This window comes from Pogoniulus pusillus, chromosome 7 (genome assembly GCF_015220805.1).
Source record: "Pogoniulus pusillus isolate bPogPus1 chromosome 7, bPogPus1.pri, whole genome shotgun sequence".
NCBI classification, from domain to species: domain Eukaryota; kingdom Metazoa; phylum Chordata; class Aves; order Piciformes; family Lybiidae; genus Pogoniulus; species Pogoniulus pusillus.
Genome location: NC_087270.1, coordinates 36,711,839 through 36,730,386, shown reverse-complemented (window position 1 = coordinate 36,730,386; position 18,548 = coordinate 36,711,839). Strand labels below are relative to the sequence as shown.

The following is an 18,548-nucleotide window of genomic DNA, read 5'->3' as shown; positions in this document are numbered from 1 at the left end:
ATCTGAACAGGAGAAGAAAATTCTTTCCTTTGCAAGTGCCAGAGCTCTGGACCAGGCTGCCCAGAGAGTTTCTACATTCTCCTCTGGAGAGATTCCAAATCCACCTGGACACTGCAATCCTGAGCAACCTGCTGTGGCTGGCACTGCTTTAGCAAAGGAGTTGGACTGGATTATCACCAGAGGTCCCTTCCAACCTCCACTGTACCTGGATTCTGGATTTACTACGAACCACTGAGCACAGCATCACTGAAGAACAATTCAGTGGTGCCCAAACATGTGCCTATTTCCTGAAAAACTATCAAATTCCCACCCTGAGTGTGCTTATTACTCACTCACAGGGTATTTCCTGGCAGTTCCTGGTGTGTGGTCTATTGCCCAGGCCAAACTGTGGAACTCTGCCCCATCCTAGTGGCAACCGTTTGCCTGCTTCCCTTCCTATGCAGGTTCTCACTAAGACTCAGCAGCTAAAGGGCTTTTGAAGCCAAGATGTTCCCTGCAACAGCCTTTCCCTGCCACCTAGTCTGTACTGTGCTGCATTCAGCTGGCATAAATGAGAACTGCATTAGCTCTAGATGGTATTTTCTTAAACAAAGGGGAGTAATTTTGTTTCTGAGCTTGACATAATGGAGGAAGCTGCAACAATGTTCTTTCCTGATCTGCTGTTGTAGTGCTGGGGATACCTCCACAGCTGCAAAGTTCTCTGCACTCCTGGGCTACAACCTACTTTGTTAAAGTCTCACAGTTCCTCTCCAGCTGTCCCTGGCTTCCGCCATGAACTCAGTGCTCCCTGTTACAAGCAGTCTTGGGCTTTTGCACAACTGTCCAAGCTTCTGCCCAAGAGATCTTTTAAACAGACACCTAAGTCACAGCAATTAGCAACCAACCTTCACAGCTCCACTTGTGTAACAGGCAGGTAACAATCATAGAATCAGCCAGGTTGGAGGAGACCTCCAAGCTCATCCAGTCCAGCCTAGCACCCAGCCCTGGCCAAGCAACCAGACCATGGCACTAAGTGCCTCAGCCAGGCTTGGCTTCAACACCTCCAGGCACAGAGACTCCAACACCTCCCTGGGCAGCCCATTCCAATGCCAATCACTCTCTCTGACAACAACTTCCTCTTAAGATCCAGCCTAGACCTCCCCTGCCACAACTTGACATTCTGTCCCCTTCTTCTGTTGCTGCTTGCCTGGCAGAAGAGACCAACCCCACCTGGCTACAACCTCCCTTCAGGGAGTTGTAGACAGCAATGAGGTCAGCCCTGAGCCTCCTCTTCTGCAGGCTGCACACCCCCAGCTCCCTCAGCCTCTCCTCACAGGGCTGTGCTCCAGGCCCCTCACCAGCCTTGGTGCCCTTCTCTGGACACCTTCCAGCACCTCAACATCTCTCTTGAATTAAGGAACCCCGAACTGGACACAGCACACAAGCTGTGGCCTGACCAGTGCTGAGCACAGGGGCAGAATAACCTCCCTTGTCCTACTGGCCACACTGTTCCTCCTCCAGCCCAGGATGCCATTGGCTCTCCTGCCCACCTGGGCACACTGCTGCCTCATCTTCAGCTGTTCTCTACCAGTACCCCCAGCTCCCTCTCTGCCTGGCTGCTCTCAGCCACTCAGTCCCCAGCCTGTAGCGCTGCTTGGGGTTGTTGTGGCCAAAGTGCAGAACCCTTCACTTGGCCGTGTTCAATCTCATCCCATTGGCCTCTGCCCACCCATCCAGCCTGGACAGGTCCCTCTGCAGGGCTCTCCTACCCTCCAACAGCTCCACACCTGCCGCTAGCTTGGTGTCATCTGCAAACTTTCTGATGCTGGACTGGATCCCCTGGATGGATCATCAATCAAGATACTGAACAGGACCAGGACTGACAGTTCCTCTGAGAGCCACCAGCTGAACTGAGCCATCTCAGGCCACTCTGCAGCTCTGGCTTTGTTTCTCCTTACCTTGAGCGGGGGTACCCGTGGCACGGGGGTGCCTGCCGCGGGAAAGGACTGTGGCTGGCTGCGAAAGGCCTGCTGGTGCTGCTGGCAGGTCTCCACCATGCGCGGCTTCTTCTCGGGCGCGGTGACAGCTTCCTCACGGCTCTCCAGCTTCCGCTTATGGGCTTCGATGCTGACCTCCATCTCCTCATTCACAGGGGCCTTCTTGTCGGGCACTTCTGGAGTCTTCACTGGACTTTTCACGCTTGCTACCACTTCTCCTGCTTCAAGGCTCTTCGGTTTACTTGGGGCCAGGACTGAGGTACTGACAGTCCCTTTCACGAGCACCTCCGTGGAAGCAGTGTGCTTTCTCTCTTCCTCAGGCTTCTGACCAGCAGCAGTTTCTGGTTTCTCTTGAACAGGCTCTCCTTGGACCTTCTCTCTTGTAGGCAGTGAATGCTCACTGGGTTTCACCGGGGAAACTGCGGCCTCTGCAGGTTTGGCTGCTTTTGGCTGCACGTCCTCTCTTTGGTCCTCTCCCCCTCTTCTCATGGTTGGTGCTTCATGGGCTGCTTGGGCTTTAGACTCTGAGGGAGATGTCACCTCCTCTTTGAGCGAGGCTGCCATGCGTTTTGGCTGTTCAGGTGTTGGATTTTCAGCCTCTGGCTCGGCAGGGTCGCTGTTTGCCATCAGTCTCTTCGACTCTTCAAGACTTAGTCCAGAACTAGCAATAAAAAACAGAGTGTTTTGTAAAGCATTCTTGCAAAAAGCCTATTGTCAGTACAAAACCAGAGAGAGGGCTCTCAGCAGAGCACACCCTGAAAACATGTGTCTCAGAACTCATCTATGTCACTGCCTTTGAAAACCTGCTTCCATGTAAACAGAAGGGAAAACTTTGTCACTCTGAGGATGACAGAGCACTGGAACAGGCTGCTCAGAAAGGTTGTGGAATCTCCTTCTCTGGAGGTAATCAAAATCCACCTGTATGCATTCCTCTGTGACCTACTCTAGGTGATGTTGCTTTGACCTTTTGAGGTCCCTTCCCAATCCCTACCATGTTGTGATTCTGTGAACTGTTGGTGCTTCCACGTGGAACAGAACTTAACAGTTCAAACCACCTAAGCAAAATGTGAGGAACACAGGTGAGATCTGGTCCTCTACTCAGAGAAATACCAATTTTCCAAGCTGCAAACCAGAAGAATTTGGCCAACAGCAAATATTCACTATATTGGTCATCACAGACCTCTCTCTGCAGCACTGGAACATCTCCCACACTGTGTGCCTTTGACTGGAGCACATATGGTGACATTTGGAGAAAGAGATGCTCCAATCTTTATAAAGTGACTTTCATAGAATGACAGAAGGGCTTAGTTGGGAAGGGGCTTCAGAGATCATCTACTCCAAACTCCCTGCCATGGGCAGGGACACCTCTCAACTAGATTCAGCTGCTCAAGGCCTCATCCAACCTGGCCTTTAACACCCTCAGGGAGGAGGCATCCACAACCTCCCTGGGCAATCTATTTCAGAGTCTCATCACCTTTGTGCTGAAGAACTTCTTAAATCCATCTCCAAAAGGATGGAAAAATCTTGAAGGAAAAAGCAGCACAGAATAAACCCCATGGGTGTATAAAAGTCAGGGGTGCTTAACTGAACACACCTCTGATTGAAGATGTGGAGAGATTCTATGATTCTATAGAGAAGGTTTTACCTAGCAGGTGATATGCTGTAAGGCAGAATAGGCTCAGCCACCACCTGTGGATTGCCAGGAGTCTGACACTAAAAGAACCACGAGAGGAAAGCATCTCAAAGTGGTGAGAGGCTGGAATGAGTTGCCCAGGGAGGTGGTTGAGGCCCCATCCCTGGAGGTGTTTAAGGCCAGACTGGATGGGGCTCTGGCCAGCCTGATCTAGAGTAGGGTGTCCCTGGGCATGGCAGGGGGTTGGAATTAGACGATCCTTGTGGTCCCTTCCAACCCTGACTGATTCTATGATTCTAAGTATCTCAGCAAGGAGTGTGAGAAGATGTAAAGTCTGAAGGACATCCTCACCTAAGGAAAACAGTACTACAGTGGTTAAAGAATCACAGAATGGTTAGGGTTGGAAGAGATCTTAAAGACCACCTAGCTCCAAACCCCTGTCATGGGCAGGGGCACCTCTTATGAGACCAGGCTGCTCAAGGCTTCGTCCAGCTTGGCTCTGAACACTTCTGAAGTTCACAACTTCTCTGGCCAACCTATTCCAGTGTCTTACCACCCTCATGATGAAGAATGTCACAGAATCAGTCAGTGTTGGAAGGGACCACAGGGATCTTCTAGTTCCAACCCCCCTGCCATGGGCAGGGACACCCTACCCTAGAGCAGTCTGGACAGAGCCCCATCCAGCCTGGCCTTAAACACCTCCAGGGATGAGGCCTCAACAACCTCCCTGGGCAACCCAAACCTGAATCTTGATTAGAAATGAATTCTAATTAGCACTAGGAATGACAGCAGACAATCACTTCTGACCTAGATCACTCACATCTGGGGCAGCTTTTTCAGGTTTCAGGGCTAGGGAAATGTAATACTTCTTTATGGACAGCAAGCAAGAGGTCCATCTGGGCAGGCAGTGCAAGGGTGAGAAAGGCAGGTGATGTCCTTACCTCTGACCATAATAGCTCTCAAAAAAGTGCTCCTTCCACAGCTCAACCTTCTTTTCCTTTTCTATTTCTTGACGTATTCTTAGCTGCATTTCTGGGGTAAACTCACCTGCAAAATGCAACAGAGGATAAAATGATAATGGACAAAACAAGAGACAGAATCACAGCAGGGCAGGGGTTGGAAGGGACTTCTGGGGATCATCTGGTCTGACCCTGCTGCTATAGATGGGTCGCCTACAGCAGCCTACACAGGATCACAGTGTCCAGGTGGGTTTGGAATCACTCCAGAGAAGACTCCACAACCTCTCTGGGCAGCCTCTTCCAAGGCTCTGGCACCCTCACAGGAAAGAAGACTTTCCTCATGTTCAGGCAAAAGCCCTGGGTTCCAGTTTGTGCCATCTGCCCCTTGTCCTGTTGCTGGCGACCACTAAAGAGTCTGGCACATCAATGTGCTATTGATGAGCACTAAGAAGATCCCTTCTCAGACTGCTTTTCTCCAGACTAAAAGCCCCAGGTCTCTCAGCCTCTCCTCATCAAAAGAGAAGCTTCAGTTCCTTCAGCATCTTTGTAGCCTCTGCTGGACTCTCTCCAGTGGTTCCCTGTTTTGCTTGAACTGATGTGCCCAGAACTAGATCCAGAATACAGATGCAGCCTCACTTGGTCAGAGAGGAGGGGAAGGAGGCTCCTTTGACCTTCTGACCATACTCTTCTTAATACATCCCAAGAGACCACTGCCTTTCCTGGTCGCAAAAGCACACCTGTGCACTTACAATCTCTACTGGGCTGTATTAGCTACCAGAGCTTGAGGATATCACATCTCTATCACCAGTTTAATGACATTTTAAACCCATCTCTCCTTTTCTCATCCCTTCCAGGGACTTGCTGGTTTTTTTTTTCATGAAGTTGAGAAGACAACTCCTTACTCCAGCCCTCTCCATGGCCTTGAGATGACACAGATTTAGGCTTGGCATGTGCTCACACGGGCTGCACTGACAACAGCGACCTTTGGTCACTTCAATACTTCAACTTCTCCATTAAATATCACATTTTAGACATTCCCCAAAGCATTCACTTGTTCAAAGGCTTCTAGCATTTAGCTTCATTTTCTTTGGAGGTTTTACCTTCTGACAACCTCTCCTTCCAACCCTGGGCAGCTGAGGTGAAGAACTCATTGTTGAGTGCAGAGCCACTTAGCTTCATCAAACCATCTGCCCCAACCTGCAACACAGAACAATGCAAAGAGCGTTAGCCAGCTGGAAAGGCAAGTGCCACAAGTTCCTCTTCCTGGAGCAGAGGAGGCTTCCAGCTGACCTTCTTGTGGCCTTACAGTATCTGAAGGGGGCTACAAAACAGCTGGGGAGGGACTTTTGAGGCTCTCAGGAAGTGCCAGGACTAGGAGGAATGGAGCAAGGCTGGGGGTGGGGAGATTGAGAGTGGAGGTGAGGAGGAAGTTGTTGAGCATGAGAGTGGTGAGAGACTGGAATGGGTTGCCCAGGGAGGTGGTTGAAGCCAGGCTGGATGGGGCTCTGTCCAGCCTGCTCTAGGGTAGGGTGTCCCTGGGCATGGCAGGGGGGTTGGAACTGGCTGCTCCTTGTGGTCCCTTCCAACCCTGACTGATTCTGTGATTCTAAGTTGTCACCTCAGATCTGAAAACAAAACAAGAGTCCCAACAATGACACAAATCTCTCTGGAATTTAACTCACATAGACCTAAATAATCATCCTTCTTAAGGCTGTGCTCAGCCAAGCCTAGGATCTAGGAGGCTGGATACGTGATCCTCATCCTTGCTTCAGCCCAACTCCCTGTGGTCCTGCCGCTGCACAAACAGGCACGAGCAGCAGACAGTAAAGGTGGCAAGGAGGATCACAAAGAAACAGAACATCACTACCCCTGAAAAGCTTGTTCAGATGCTCCTTCCCCTCCAGAATTAACATTGCCCGAACTACCACACAAAGCAACAGCTCTGCTGTCTTATGGGGAACATGAAGTGCATGAAGGAAAAGCAAGGACATAGAAAGCATCATACCAAAGTAAACTTCAGAGAACCTCAGCACAGTAGAAGCTGGAAGGGACCTCTGGGGATCATCCAGTCCAAGCCCCCTGATAGAGCAGGGTCACCCACAGCAGGCCGCCCAGAATTTTATTCAGGTGGGTATGGGATCAATCCACAGTTGTCATCTTTACCACTTCTCTGAGCAGCCTCCTCCAGGGCTCTGCCACTCTCACAGGAAAGCTTTTCCCTCACGTTCAGATGGAACCTCCTGGGTTCCAGTTTGTGCCTGCTGCCCCTTGTGCTGTCCACTGGGCACCACTGAAAGAAGTCTGGCCCCATCGTAATCACCCCTGCCCTTCAGCTATCGATCAGCACTGAGATCCCCTCTAGGTCTGCTCCTCAGCAGGCTAAACAGCCACAAGACTCTCAGCCTTTCCTCATCAGAGAAATGCTGCACTCTCCTCAGCATCTTTGTAGCTCCTACTGTAATCTTTCACCACTTGTTCCTTTTCACTGGAACTGGGGAGTCCAGAACTTGACCCAGGGCTCCAGATGTGGCCTCACTGGGACAGAGTATAAGGCAAGGAGAACCTCCCTGGACCTGCTGCTCCCACTCTTCTGAATGCGCTCCAGACCACTGGCTTTCGTGGCCACAAGGGCACATTGCACAGGGAACCTGGTGTCCACCAGCACTCCCAGGTCCTCCTCTGCAGAGCTGCTATCCAGCAGGCAACGTAGATGCATAGATTTAAAATCATAACCATGGATGCTTCAAGAGAAACAGGAACCAATGTGGCTCAGAACCCACTGTGTCTCTGAAGCATGGCTAACCAAACAGGGCAGCCATGCCACAGAGCAGGACACAAAGGAGAAAGCCTGAGGGCTTAAGACCAGAACAGAGCACAGTGGGAAATTATAACCAGGGAAGTAGAACAGATGTGAGGTTTGCTTTTGCTCCCTATCCCACAGCAGTCAATTTCTCTACCAGAAACACCCACCCATTTGGAAGAGATCTCAAAGAGCAGCCAGTCCAACCCTCAACCCAGCACCAAAGGCTCAGCACTAAACATGTGCCTAAGTGCCAGATGCACACACTGCAGGGATGGTGACTCCACCAGTGCCCTGGGCAGGCCATCTTTCAGTGAGGAAGTATTTCCTAGCATCCAGCCTAAACTTCTCCTGCTGCTGCCAGAAACCATTTCCTCTGGTGCTGTTGCTTGCTACCAAGGAGAAGAGGCTGGCTCCCTCCTCACTCCAAACTCCAGGTAGTTGTAGAGAGCAAAGAGGTCTTGCCTCAGCCTGCTCTTCTCCAGACTGAACAACCCCAGCTCCCTCAGACACTCCACAAAAGCTTGCAGGCAAAACCCAGTGTGTTTCCAGCTCCTGCATAAACGATGAGTCAGAGCAAATAAGCGAAACCCAACTGTCCAAATGTAGGCTACATCTGCTTGCACCAAGAGAGCTGTGCAGCACAACTTCAGTGGTGCAGGGTCAGCAGCATAGATTGAACCAGGTCAGAAGATCATCCAGTCCAACCTAGCACCCAGCTCTGGCCAATCAACCATGGCACTAAGTGCCTCATGAAGGCTTTGCTTCAACACCTCCAGGCCCAGAGACTCCACCACCTCCCTGGGCAGCCCATTCCAATGCCAATCACTCTCTCTGACAACAACTTCCTCCTAACATTCAGCCTAGACCTCCCCTGCCACAACTTGAGACTGTGTCCCCTTCTTCTGTGGCTGCTTGCCTGGCAGAAGAGGTCAACCCCACCTGGCTACAGCCTCTCTTAGGACTGCTTTTCCTGAGGCAGCATTTGTGGTGGAAGTGACCTAACAGAGGGTTTTGTAGGTAAGATGTAGTTGGAGGCGCTTCAGTTAGGAGTAGCCGTCACAGGGATGACAAAAGCAGAGACAGAATCATAGAATCAACCAGGTTGGAAGAGACCTCCAAGATCATCCACTCCAACCTAGCACCCAGCCCTAGCCAGTCAACCAGACCATGGCACTGAGTGCCTCATCCAGTCTTTTCTTGAACACCTCCAGGGACGGTGCCTCCACCACCTCCCTGGGCAGCCCATTCCAATGCCAATCACTCTCTCTGACAACAACTTCCTCCTAACATCCAGCCTAGACCTCCCCTGGCACAACTTGAGACTGTGTCCCCTTCTTCTGTTGCTGGTTGTCTGGGAGAAGAGGCCAACCCCACCTGTCTACAATGTCCCTTCAGGTAGTTGTAGACAGCAATGAGGTCAGCCCTGAGCCTCCTCTTCTGCAGGCTGCACACCCCCAGCTCCCTCAGCCTCTCCTCACAGGGCTGTGCTCCAGGCCCCTCACCAGCTTTGTCGCCCTTCTCTGGACACCTTCCAGCACCTCAACATCTCTCTTGAATTGAGGGACCCAGAACTGGACACAGCACTCAAGGTGTCACTTCCTGGCCCCAAACTTCCTTAGTCCACTACAGGGAGCAGAATTCACATGACCATACACATGGTGTTGGCTGCTCCTTGTGCTGTAGGACAACTGCTGCAGGGCTGACCAGGTCACATCTCAAAGTGCGCAGAAGCATCAGCTGTAACAGCTTTCAGTGAGTCACAGCCAAGCAAAACACAGGAGATCTGTGGCATGTCCAACACCTTCACTTCTGCTGTTTGCTACAGCTCAGCCTGGCATTTTCTAATGCTTGGCATTTTCTAGGAGCCAGGCAACATTTGTTAGTTAGTCAAATTCTAACTCAATTTAAGGACAATTAAACTGGAAAGCCAGGCCAGAAATGTTTTATCATCTGCTGTGTGGTTCTTGCCAGTGAACTCCAGCTGAAAACTCAACCACATCATATTTTGACACATACCTAATTATGACAAAGGCCACAGGACTTATAATACAATTCCTTCAAGTATTTATTGGATCAGCTTTGGACTAACAAGTCCCCAGTGAACACTGAGGGAAGATGAGAATTTATGAGACAACATGAAATGTCAGAACTCCTCCCAGCTCCAGAAGAACACTGTCTGGTCAGCACAGCATCCTCTAGCACAGAGCAGAGTGCAGCTGCCACAGCCATAGGTGTTACCAGCATGCTTAGGAACCAACAGAGCAGCACAGCCGTGGAGAACTGGCTGGAGGGCCAGGCCCAGAGAGTGGTGGTGAATGGTGCCACATCCAGTTGGCAGTTGGCACTAGCAGTGTGCCCCAAGGATCAGTGCTGGGCCCAGTCCTGTTCAGTATCTCTATCGATGATCTGGACCAGGGGATTGGGTCCAGAATAAGTAAATCTGCAGATGGCACCAAGCAAAGAGCAGGTGTGGATCTGTTGGAAGGTAGGAGAGCCCTGCAGAGGGATCTGACCAGGCTGGATGGGTGGGCAGAGGGCAATGGGATGAGATTTAACAAGGCCAAGTGCAGGGTTCTACACTTTGGCCACAACAACCCAAGCAGTGCGACAGGCTGGGGACAGAGTGGCTGAGAGCAGCCAGGCAGAGAGGGACCTCGGGGTGCTGGTAGATAGTAGCTGAACATGAGGCAGCAGTGTGCCCAGGTGGGTAGGAGAGCCAATGGCATCCTGGCCTGCATCAGGAACAGTGTGGCCAGTAGGACAAGGGAGGTTATTCCGCCCTTGTACTCAGCACTGATCAGGCCACACCTTGAGTGCTGTGTCCAGTTCTGGGCTCCTCAGTTCAAGAGAGATATTGAGGTGCTGTAATGTGTCCAGAGAAGGGCAACGAAGCTGGTAAAGCGCCTGGAGCACAGCCCTGTGAGGAGAGGCTGAGGGAGCTGGGGGTGTACAGCCTGCAGAAGAGGAGGCTCAGGGCAGACCTCATTGCTGTCTGCAACTACTTGAAGGGAAGCTGTAGCCAGGTGGGATTGGTCTCTTCTGCCAGGCAAGCGGCCTCTGAAGAAGGGGACACTGTCTCAAGTTGTGGCAGGGGAGGTCTAGGCTGGATGTTAGGAAGTTCCTGACAGAGAGAGTGATTGGCATTGGAATGGGCTGCCCAGGGAGGTGGTGGAGTCTCTGTGCCTGGAGGTGTTGAAGCCAAGCCTGGCTGAGGCACTTAGCGACATGGTCTGGTTGATTGGCCAGGGCTGGGTGCTAGGTTGGACTGGATGATCTTGGAGGTCTCTTCCAACCTGGTTGATTCTATGATCTTAGCAGGAGAAGAAAAATTGCTTCCTGAGAGGATGCCAAGGCACTGGACCAGGCTGCCCAGAGAGGTTATGGAGTCTCCTCCTCTGCAGAGATTCCAAACCCGCCTGGACATTACAATCCCTGGAGAGGTTTAAAAGCTGTGTAGATGTGATACTGAGGGACATGAATTAGTAGTAGCCAGGCAGTTCTGGGTTAACAGTTGATGTTCAAAATGGTCTCTTCCAACCACAATGCTGCTAGGAATTCCTTTTTTTTCCCCTAGTAGCAACAAACACCCAAACAAATCACTGCAGAATTCTCCAGGTTGTCTTTCCACACCATGCACAGAAGAGGAAGTTTATCCCACTGGACGTCAGCACAGGGATGTCCAGCCTGAATTCCTTCTGGAGAAGCTTCCTGCTGAGACTTAAGAGCCTGGCCTCTCTGCCCAGGACATACCTGCCTGTCCACCTCGGGCAGCAGCAGCAGCAGGCGCTGCTGGCACTCGGCGGGCAGGACGGAGAAGGTGTGCTTGTTGATCAGCGCCCGCAGGTTCGTGTTCACCAGGATGGAGTCCGGCGTCTCCACGTCGATTTCGGCACACTTGGCTCTCTTCAGCTGCCCTGCAATCAACCACAAGGACGTGAGTGACAGCTCACCTGCCAGAGCATTAAAGGCTCCTTTGGAGAAGACCAACACACCACCTGAATGAACCTCTTCACATTTTGCCTTTGCACAGTGAAACACAAGCTGCGGGAGGCTCTTCCCAGCACAGACCATTGCCACACCTGAGACACTACAGCCTGCAGTTCACTTAACTTCAGCAGGAATCCTGCCTAGCTGCAGACTGCCCACAAGTCTTATCCACAAGGGCTTCTAGACCTGCTCTTAGAATCACAGAATGATTTGTGTGGGAAGGGACCTCTGAAAGTCATAGAATCATAGATCAGACAGGTTGGAAGAGACCTCCAAGATCATCCACTCCAACCTAGCACCCAGCCCTGCCCAAGCAACCAGACCATGGCACTAAGTGCCTCATCCAGGCTTGGCTTCAACACCTCCAGGCACAGAGACTCCACCACCTCCCTGGGCAGCCCATTCCAATGCCAGTCACTCTCTCCGACAAAAACTTCCTCCTAACATCCAGCCTAGACCTCCCCCAACACAACTTGACACTCTGTCCCCCTGTTCTGTTGCTGCTTGCCTGGCAGAAGAGACCAACCCCACCTGGCTACAGCCTCCCTTCAGGTAGATGTAGACAGTAATGAGGTCAGCCCTGAGCCTCCTCTTCTGCAGGCTGCACACCCCCAGCTCCCTCAGCCTCTCCTCACAGGGCTGTGCTCCAGGCCCCTCACCAGCCTTGGTGCCCTTCTCTGGACACCTTCCAGCACCTCAACATCTCTCTCGAACTAAGAAGTCACGAACTGGACACAGCACTCAAGGTGTGGCCTGAGCAGTGCTGAGTCCAGGGGCAGAAGAACCTCCCTTGTCCTGCTGGCCACACTGTTCCTGAGCCAGGCCAGGATGCCATTGGCTCTCCTGCCCACCTGGGCGCACTGCTGCCTCATCTTCAGCTCCTACCTACCAGCACCCCCAGGTTCCTCTCTGCCTGGCTGCTCTCAGCCACTCTGTCCCCAGCCTGTAGTGCTGCTTGGGGTTGTTGTGGCCAAAGTGTAGAACCCTGCACTTGGCCTTGTTAAATCTCATCCCATTGCCCTCTGCCCACCCATCCAGCCTGGCAAAGTGCCTCTGCAGAGCTCTCCTACCCTCCAGCAGATCCACACCTGCTCATATTTGGCATGATGATGATCTTGGAGGTGTCTTCCAACCTGGTTGATTCTATGATCCACTGCCTACTACTGCGAAGCATCCTGTGCTTGGAAGCTTAGATCAGAAAAGCATTACTGGTAAAATGGGTACTATGAAGACACCTCCTGACCTTAGGGGTGACTGCAGCGACTTTTACAGTACCAGTGCCTAACAAATGCCATGCAGGTTTGTTTCATTGGGGAAAGTTTGCTCAATTAGAAGTAATTCAGGAAGTTCAGCTCTGCAGGTTTATAATCTGCTCAAGTTGCAGAATTTCCTTATTACAGAGGACAAATGGAATGTGCCCTGAGAAGTGTCTTTCAGCAGTGACACAGGAAATCTAGCATGATTAGTACACACAGAGATCTTAGCATGTCCTTTATATCACTGATGTTGGTTTCTTTATTAGTAGATGTAAAAGAAACCACGGAAGGTCAGCAGGGCTGAGAAAAGCCTCAGTTCAGTGAATGGGAAGGAAGCCAAATAGCAGTGGGGTCTGAAGTATAAAGACTTAGGAAGGAATTTTCTTTTTTAATGATACCAGAGTGTCTCAAGTACACAGAAGCCTGCTAAATAATGCAGGTGCTTTTTTGCTTCTCAGATGGCAAGCTGCAAATGCACAGGTAGCAACCCCTGATGAGAAGAAATGAGAAAAGGTTTCTTTGCCTAAGTAAGGCTTGAATTATTTATCCTAATTCACACAGCACGCTAGCAGTGCCTTCTAGAATGGTCCAGAAGTTTGGACCAGGGAGGTGGTTGAGGCCCCATCCCTGGAGGTGTTTAAGGCCAGGCTGGATGGGGCTCTGGCCAGCCTGATCTAGGGTAGGGTGTCCCTGCCCATGGCAGGGGGGTTGGAACTGGGTGATCCTTGTGGTCTTTTCCAACCCTGACTGATTCTATGATTCTAAGTCACCTTAGCAATGCAATTAATTACACATTTTAGTGCATTTTGCTCTTTAGGCTTATGTTCTGTCATCAGAGCAACCAAATCCCTGTAAGCAGAAAAAGAAGCATCTTACTTGCATGGAGCCTGTCAGATCTCTGGAACGGTTTCTTCCCCAGCCCTGGCAAGGAGTTATCAAGCTTGACAGAGAGAGAGGAACTGGAGGTGGAGTTCTGAGGGCTTCCTGACTGTCCATCCGACTGCTTTCCTTCCCAAGCTGCACAGGAAATGGAAACATTTAAAAGCAGGGAAGTACAAAGAAATATCAAATCAGAACTGTTTGGATCGAAACACAACCCCCAGATTCCAGCAGCTCTGGGACAAGCACTTCCAGGATACTTATGTTCCTTTGCACTTGTAGCCTGTGCCTCCCAGTGCCTGAAACAGAGGACCCCTTTGTGGCTATCAGACTGAATCAACAGGTGGACAGACATTTCATTTATGGTTTGAATCTATTTCTCAGTCCCATCTTACTTTCCATCTACACCCAATCCAGTGATGACCTTGTTAAAGCCACCTTTCAGAAGCAGCTTTCAGTTCTGTTTGAGTTCACTGCTATGAAAAATCTCCTCACACTCCATGTGTACTTTCTAAACATTAACTTACTGCTGCAGCTTTTGTTGGTTTAGGCCACTCTCAGTAATTCCTCTTCCTCTTTCACACACTCTAAGAGATACTTAAATGTCCTTCTCTAAAGGCATTACCTAGGCTAACTAGACAGATTTCATGGCTATTTCTCCTTACATATCACTGTCACTCACATTCTATTTTGCACAGCAATATTTTTTCTGCCAGTGGAAAAGAACTTCTCCCCTTGGTTCTCACTGCCTTTCCTTCCCTCCTCCTCAGTGAGATGAAGCACAAGCCCTACGAGGAGAGGCTGAGGGAGCTGGGATTGTTTAGCCTGGAGAAGAGGAGGCTCAGGGGTGACCTTATTGCTGTCTACAACTACCTGAGGGGTGGTTGTGGCCAGGAGGAGGTTGCTCTCTTCTCTCAGGTGGCCAGCACCAGAACAAGAGGACACAGCCTCAGGCTGTGCCAGGGGAGATTTAGGCTTGAGGTGAGGAGAAAGTTCTTCACTGAGAGAGTCATTGGACACTGGAATGGGCTGCCCGGGGAGGTGGTGGAGTCGCCGTCCCTGGAGCTGTTCAAGGCAAGGTTGGATGTGGCACTTGGTGCCATGGTCTGGCCTTGAGCTCTGTGGTAAAGGGTTGGACTTGATGATCTGTGAGGTCTCTTCCAACCCTGATGATACTGTGATACTGAATTAAGAACAAGAAGTGGTCTTCTCTCTGCTCTTGCAAGTACTCAAGTATAGAAAGGTAATGAAGTCCAATACCATGAAAGAGACACTCCACAATTCATGTGATGAAGTCACAACCTAAACAAATTCTGGCTCTAATGACTACAATCCCTTCACCAATTCTGTGCAGCCCCTGGTGCCCATCTGCCTTTTACTCTCCTCTCTGCCTGGTTCCTTTCCTCTTCCTTCTTTGCCTTACACCAGCTGTTCCAGTTTTGACTAAATCCAGAGGGTAGTGGCGCCAAGGGACCAATGTTCTGATGGAGACTGGTTACAAGTGATGTCCCTTGGGGGTTCATACTGGGACCAGTGGTGTTTAATACCTGCATCAATGACATGGACAGTGGTACTGAGTGACACCCTCAGCAAGTCTGCAGTGAAACCAAGCTGAGTAGTGCAGCCATCACACGTGAGGGATGGGATCCAGAGTGGCCTGGACAAATGGAGAACCTCCTGAGGTTCAACAAGGCCAAGTGCAAGGTTCTGCACCTAGGTCAAGACAAGCCCTGGTATCAATCCAGGCTGGGGGATGAAGGAATGGAGAACAGCCCTATGGAGAAGGACTTGGGAATGCTGGTGGATGAAAAGCTGGACAGGACCTGGGAATCTGCACTCACAGCCCAGCAGCTGTGAGTTCCACGTAAACATGAGGAAAACTTTTTGTCACTGTGAAGGTGACAGAACACTGGAACAGGCTGCTCGGGGGAGTTGTGGAGTCATGCTCTCTCTGGAGATATTCAAAGCTCACCTGGATGTGTTCCTATGTGATCTGGTTTAGGTGGTACTGCTCTGATAGAAGGGATGGACAGGATGAGCTTTCAAGATCCTTTCCAACCCTTAACATTCTGTGAATCATAGAATCAAACTAGGTTGGAACAGACCTCCAAGCTCATCCAGGCCAACCTAGCACCCAGCCCTGACCAAGCAACCAGACCATGGCACTAAGTGCCTCAGACAGGCTTGGCTTCAACACCTCCAGGCACAGAGACTCCAACACCTCCCTGGGCAGCCCATTCCAATGCCAATCACTCTCTCTGCCAACAACTTCCTCCTAACATCCAGCCTAGACCTCCCCTGCCACAACTGGAAACTGTGTCCCCTTCTTCTGTTGCTGCTTGCCTGGCAGAAGAGACCAACCCCACCTGGCTACAGCCTCCCTTCAGGTAGTTGCAGAAGCTGACGGTATCCTGGGCTGAATCCAAGGCAAAGTGACCAGCAGGTTCTGAGCCCCTCATGACAAAATTTGGGCTATTTCCTCATTTCATGTTTATTTTCTCTAGTGTGGAATTCTGTGGTTTAGTCTCTGTGTGTTTATTCTCCCCTTTCAAATAGCCCTAAACAAGCCCAAACCAAAACTAGACCAATCTGTTCTGTCTTGGTGGTTATATACAGCTGGAATGGTTCTTGTGACAGCTGTTCAGGCAAATACAAGGTTGTAGCCATGTGCTCCAAAGCCAAGTGAAGGAACAGCCATATTTATCAGCTCTACATCATGCATCATTTAAGAGCAAAGCATTTAACAACTGATGAGGTTACTTGTTGCTCCCAGGCAGCTTAGGAGCTCAGACCCTTTGAAAAAGGTTAAGGGGAAGGAGGTTAACATTGTTTGTGCTTGGTTGAAATTCAGTCCTAGACTGTGCTTGTGCCTCTTAACACCTGGTCTGAGAAGGAAGCCAAACTGAATCCATTAGGAAATGACACATTTCCTCTGGCACTATTAAGAAAAGGAAGTGTCAGGCATGTCAAGTCTTTAGCATGAAATGAGAGTTTAAAAGCCTCTGGCAATTTCTCTGCTAACCAGGATTAAACCTGACCGGTTCATTAGCACAACACACAGATACTGTTCCTGGAGGACCTCCATCTGCTGAGCCCCAGGAGGAACTGCATCTTCACTTAGGAAAGCAGGAACGGGGCAGATCAAAGAGGGACTGAAGCAGGTGGGATGGTTTGTAAGACTATTAGCTAACAGTACATGAGTGAAGCACATGGAGCTGTGATGTTGAGGGACATGGTTTAGTGGTGTCCTGGCAGTGCTGGGTTAACAGTTGGACTTGATGATCTTAAAGGTCTCTTTCAAACAAAATGACTCCACAATTCTGTAATTCTAATGACATAAAAGGGAGTAGGGAGAAGAAATCAACCTGCACTCTGTGCCCATGGTGGATAGCACAGGAAATCTTGGGTTTAAACCCAAGAAGGAGGAAAATACTCCAATTAGAGGCTAAGAAAAGCATTTTAAAGACAAAGTTAACCATGCAGGAAGGATAAGACTGCTGCAAGTTTGTGGTCTGGGCATCAATGGCATCTCTTAGAACAGACTGAAGAAAACACCTGTCAGGAATGAATGAATGAATGCATCATAGATTCAGCTCTGAGAAAAGGATGTGGACTAGATGAGCTCTCAAGGGTACTCCTAGGCCTAGTGTCTGATGGCTCTATAAATTTCTTAACCTGACTAGTCAATTTCAGCTAAATGGTCACAGAGAGAAGGACCCGGGGTGCTACTGGGTGAAAAGCTGGACAGGAGCTGGCAATGTGCACTCACAGCACAGAAGCCAACTGCATCCTGGGCTGCATCCAAAGCAGCATGGCCAGGAGGCTGAGGGAGCGAATTCTGCCTCTCTGGTCAGAGCCCACTTGCAGTGCTGTGTCTAATTCTGGGGTCCTCAGCACAGGAGAGACATGGACCTGTTGGAGTGCATCCAGAAGAGGTCGCAGTGATGATCCGAGAGCTGGAATCTCTCTGCTGTGAAGACATGCAGAGAGTTGGAGTTGTTCAGCCCGGAGGAGAAGGCTCTGAGAAGACCTTCTTGAGGCTTTTCAGCACTTAAAGGGGAGAAGAAGAAAGTTGGGGACAGACTCTTTAGCCAGTCCTGTTGTAACTGGGTTTAAACTAAAAGGGGGGAGATTCAGACTAGACAGAAGGAAGAAATGTTTGATGCTGAGAGTGGTGAGACACTGGCTAAGGTCATCCAGATAGATGGTCGATGCCCCATCCCTGGAATCATTCCAGGGCTCTGAGCAACCTGCTCTAATTGCAGATACCTTTGCTCACTGCAGGCTGCCTTTAAAAGCCTCTTCCAACTCAAACCGTGCTGTGATTTCAGAGTTCTAATAAAATGACAGCCAGGAAAACAGAAGCTGGACAATTTCAAACCCAAAAAGAACATCACATAAACCAGAGCAGTTTCTTCTCTCATCCCCTAAGAAGAGAAGAGGCAAGTCAGAGAGACAGGACAGTAAGAAGCCACGCTGGAGCGTCGCTGCCACGTACGGGATTTTGCAGGCGTGGGGTTGCTGGCTGCCTTGACGGCCTTCAGAAGGACGTGCTGGTTAGTGGAGACGGGCATGCCTGCTCTGCATTGCTGCTGCTGCTGCTTTTGCTGCTGCTGCTTCAAGGCCTGAGGAAGAGGACAGAAGAACATGACCAAAGAAATTCCAAACAGACTACTAGCACACAGTACAAACTGCTTCTTTTACAGCGACCCATAGCGGGGCTCTGATTCCAGCTAACGTCAGAAGCTCAGACAGGCTTCTGAAAGACATTCAGTTCATAGAATCATAGAGTCAGCCAGGTTGGAAGAGACCTCCAAGCTCATCCACTCCAACCTAGCACCCAGCCCTGGCCAATCAACTAGACCATGGCACTAAGTGCCTCATCCAGGCTTGGCTTCAACACCTCCAGGGATGGCAACTCCACCACCTCTCTGGGCAGAGTTCACATGGGACAACATCCACCTGAATACACCACTCTAAGCTGACAGCTTCTCTGTCCTGCATCTAAAACAAAAACCTCATGGTTGCAGAACATCTTAATCTGTGTTGTTTCAT

At 50.4% G+C, this 18,548-nt stretch overlaps 1 protein-coding gene across 2 annotated transcripts in view; it reads right to left on the bottom strand.

Moving 5' to 3' along the window:
• The window catches only part of ASXL2 (ASXL transcriptional regulator 2), a 108,670-nt gene that overhangs the window by 8,321 nt on the left and 81,801 nt on the right, over positions 1–18,548 (bottom strand). For both annotated transcript variants that reach the window (XM_064146500.1, XM_064146501.1), the window contains 6 exons: positions 17,992–18,118; positions 13,491–13,631; positions 11,122–11,285; positions 5,669–5,765; positions 4,551–4,656; positions 1,938–2,637 (listed from right to left, as the gene is read on the bottom strand). In XM_064146500.1, coding sequence (XP_064002570.1) covers positions 1,938–2,637; positions 4,551–4,656; positions 5,669–5,765; positions 11,122–11,285; positions 13,491–13,631; positions 17,992–18,118 — 1,335 coding nt within the window. The remainder of the gene's footprint in view (positions 1–1,937; positions 2,638–4,550; positions 4,657–5,668; positions 5,766–11,121; positions 11,286–13,490; positions 13,632–17,991; positions 18,119–18,548) is intronic.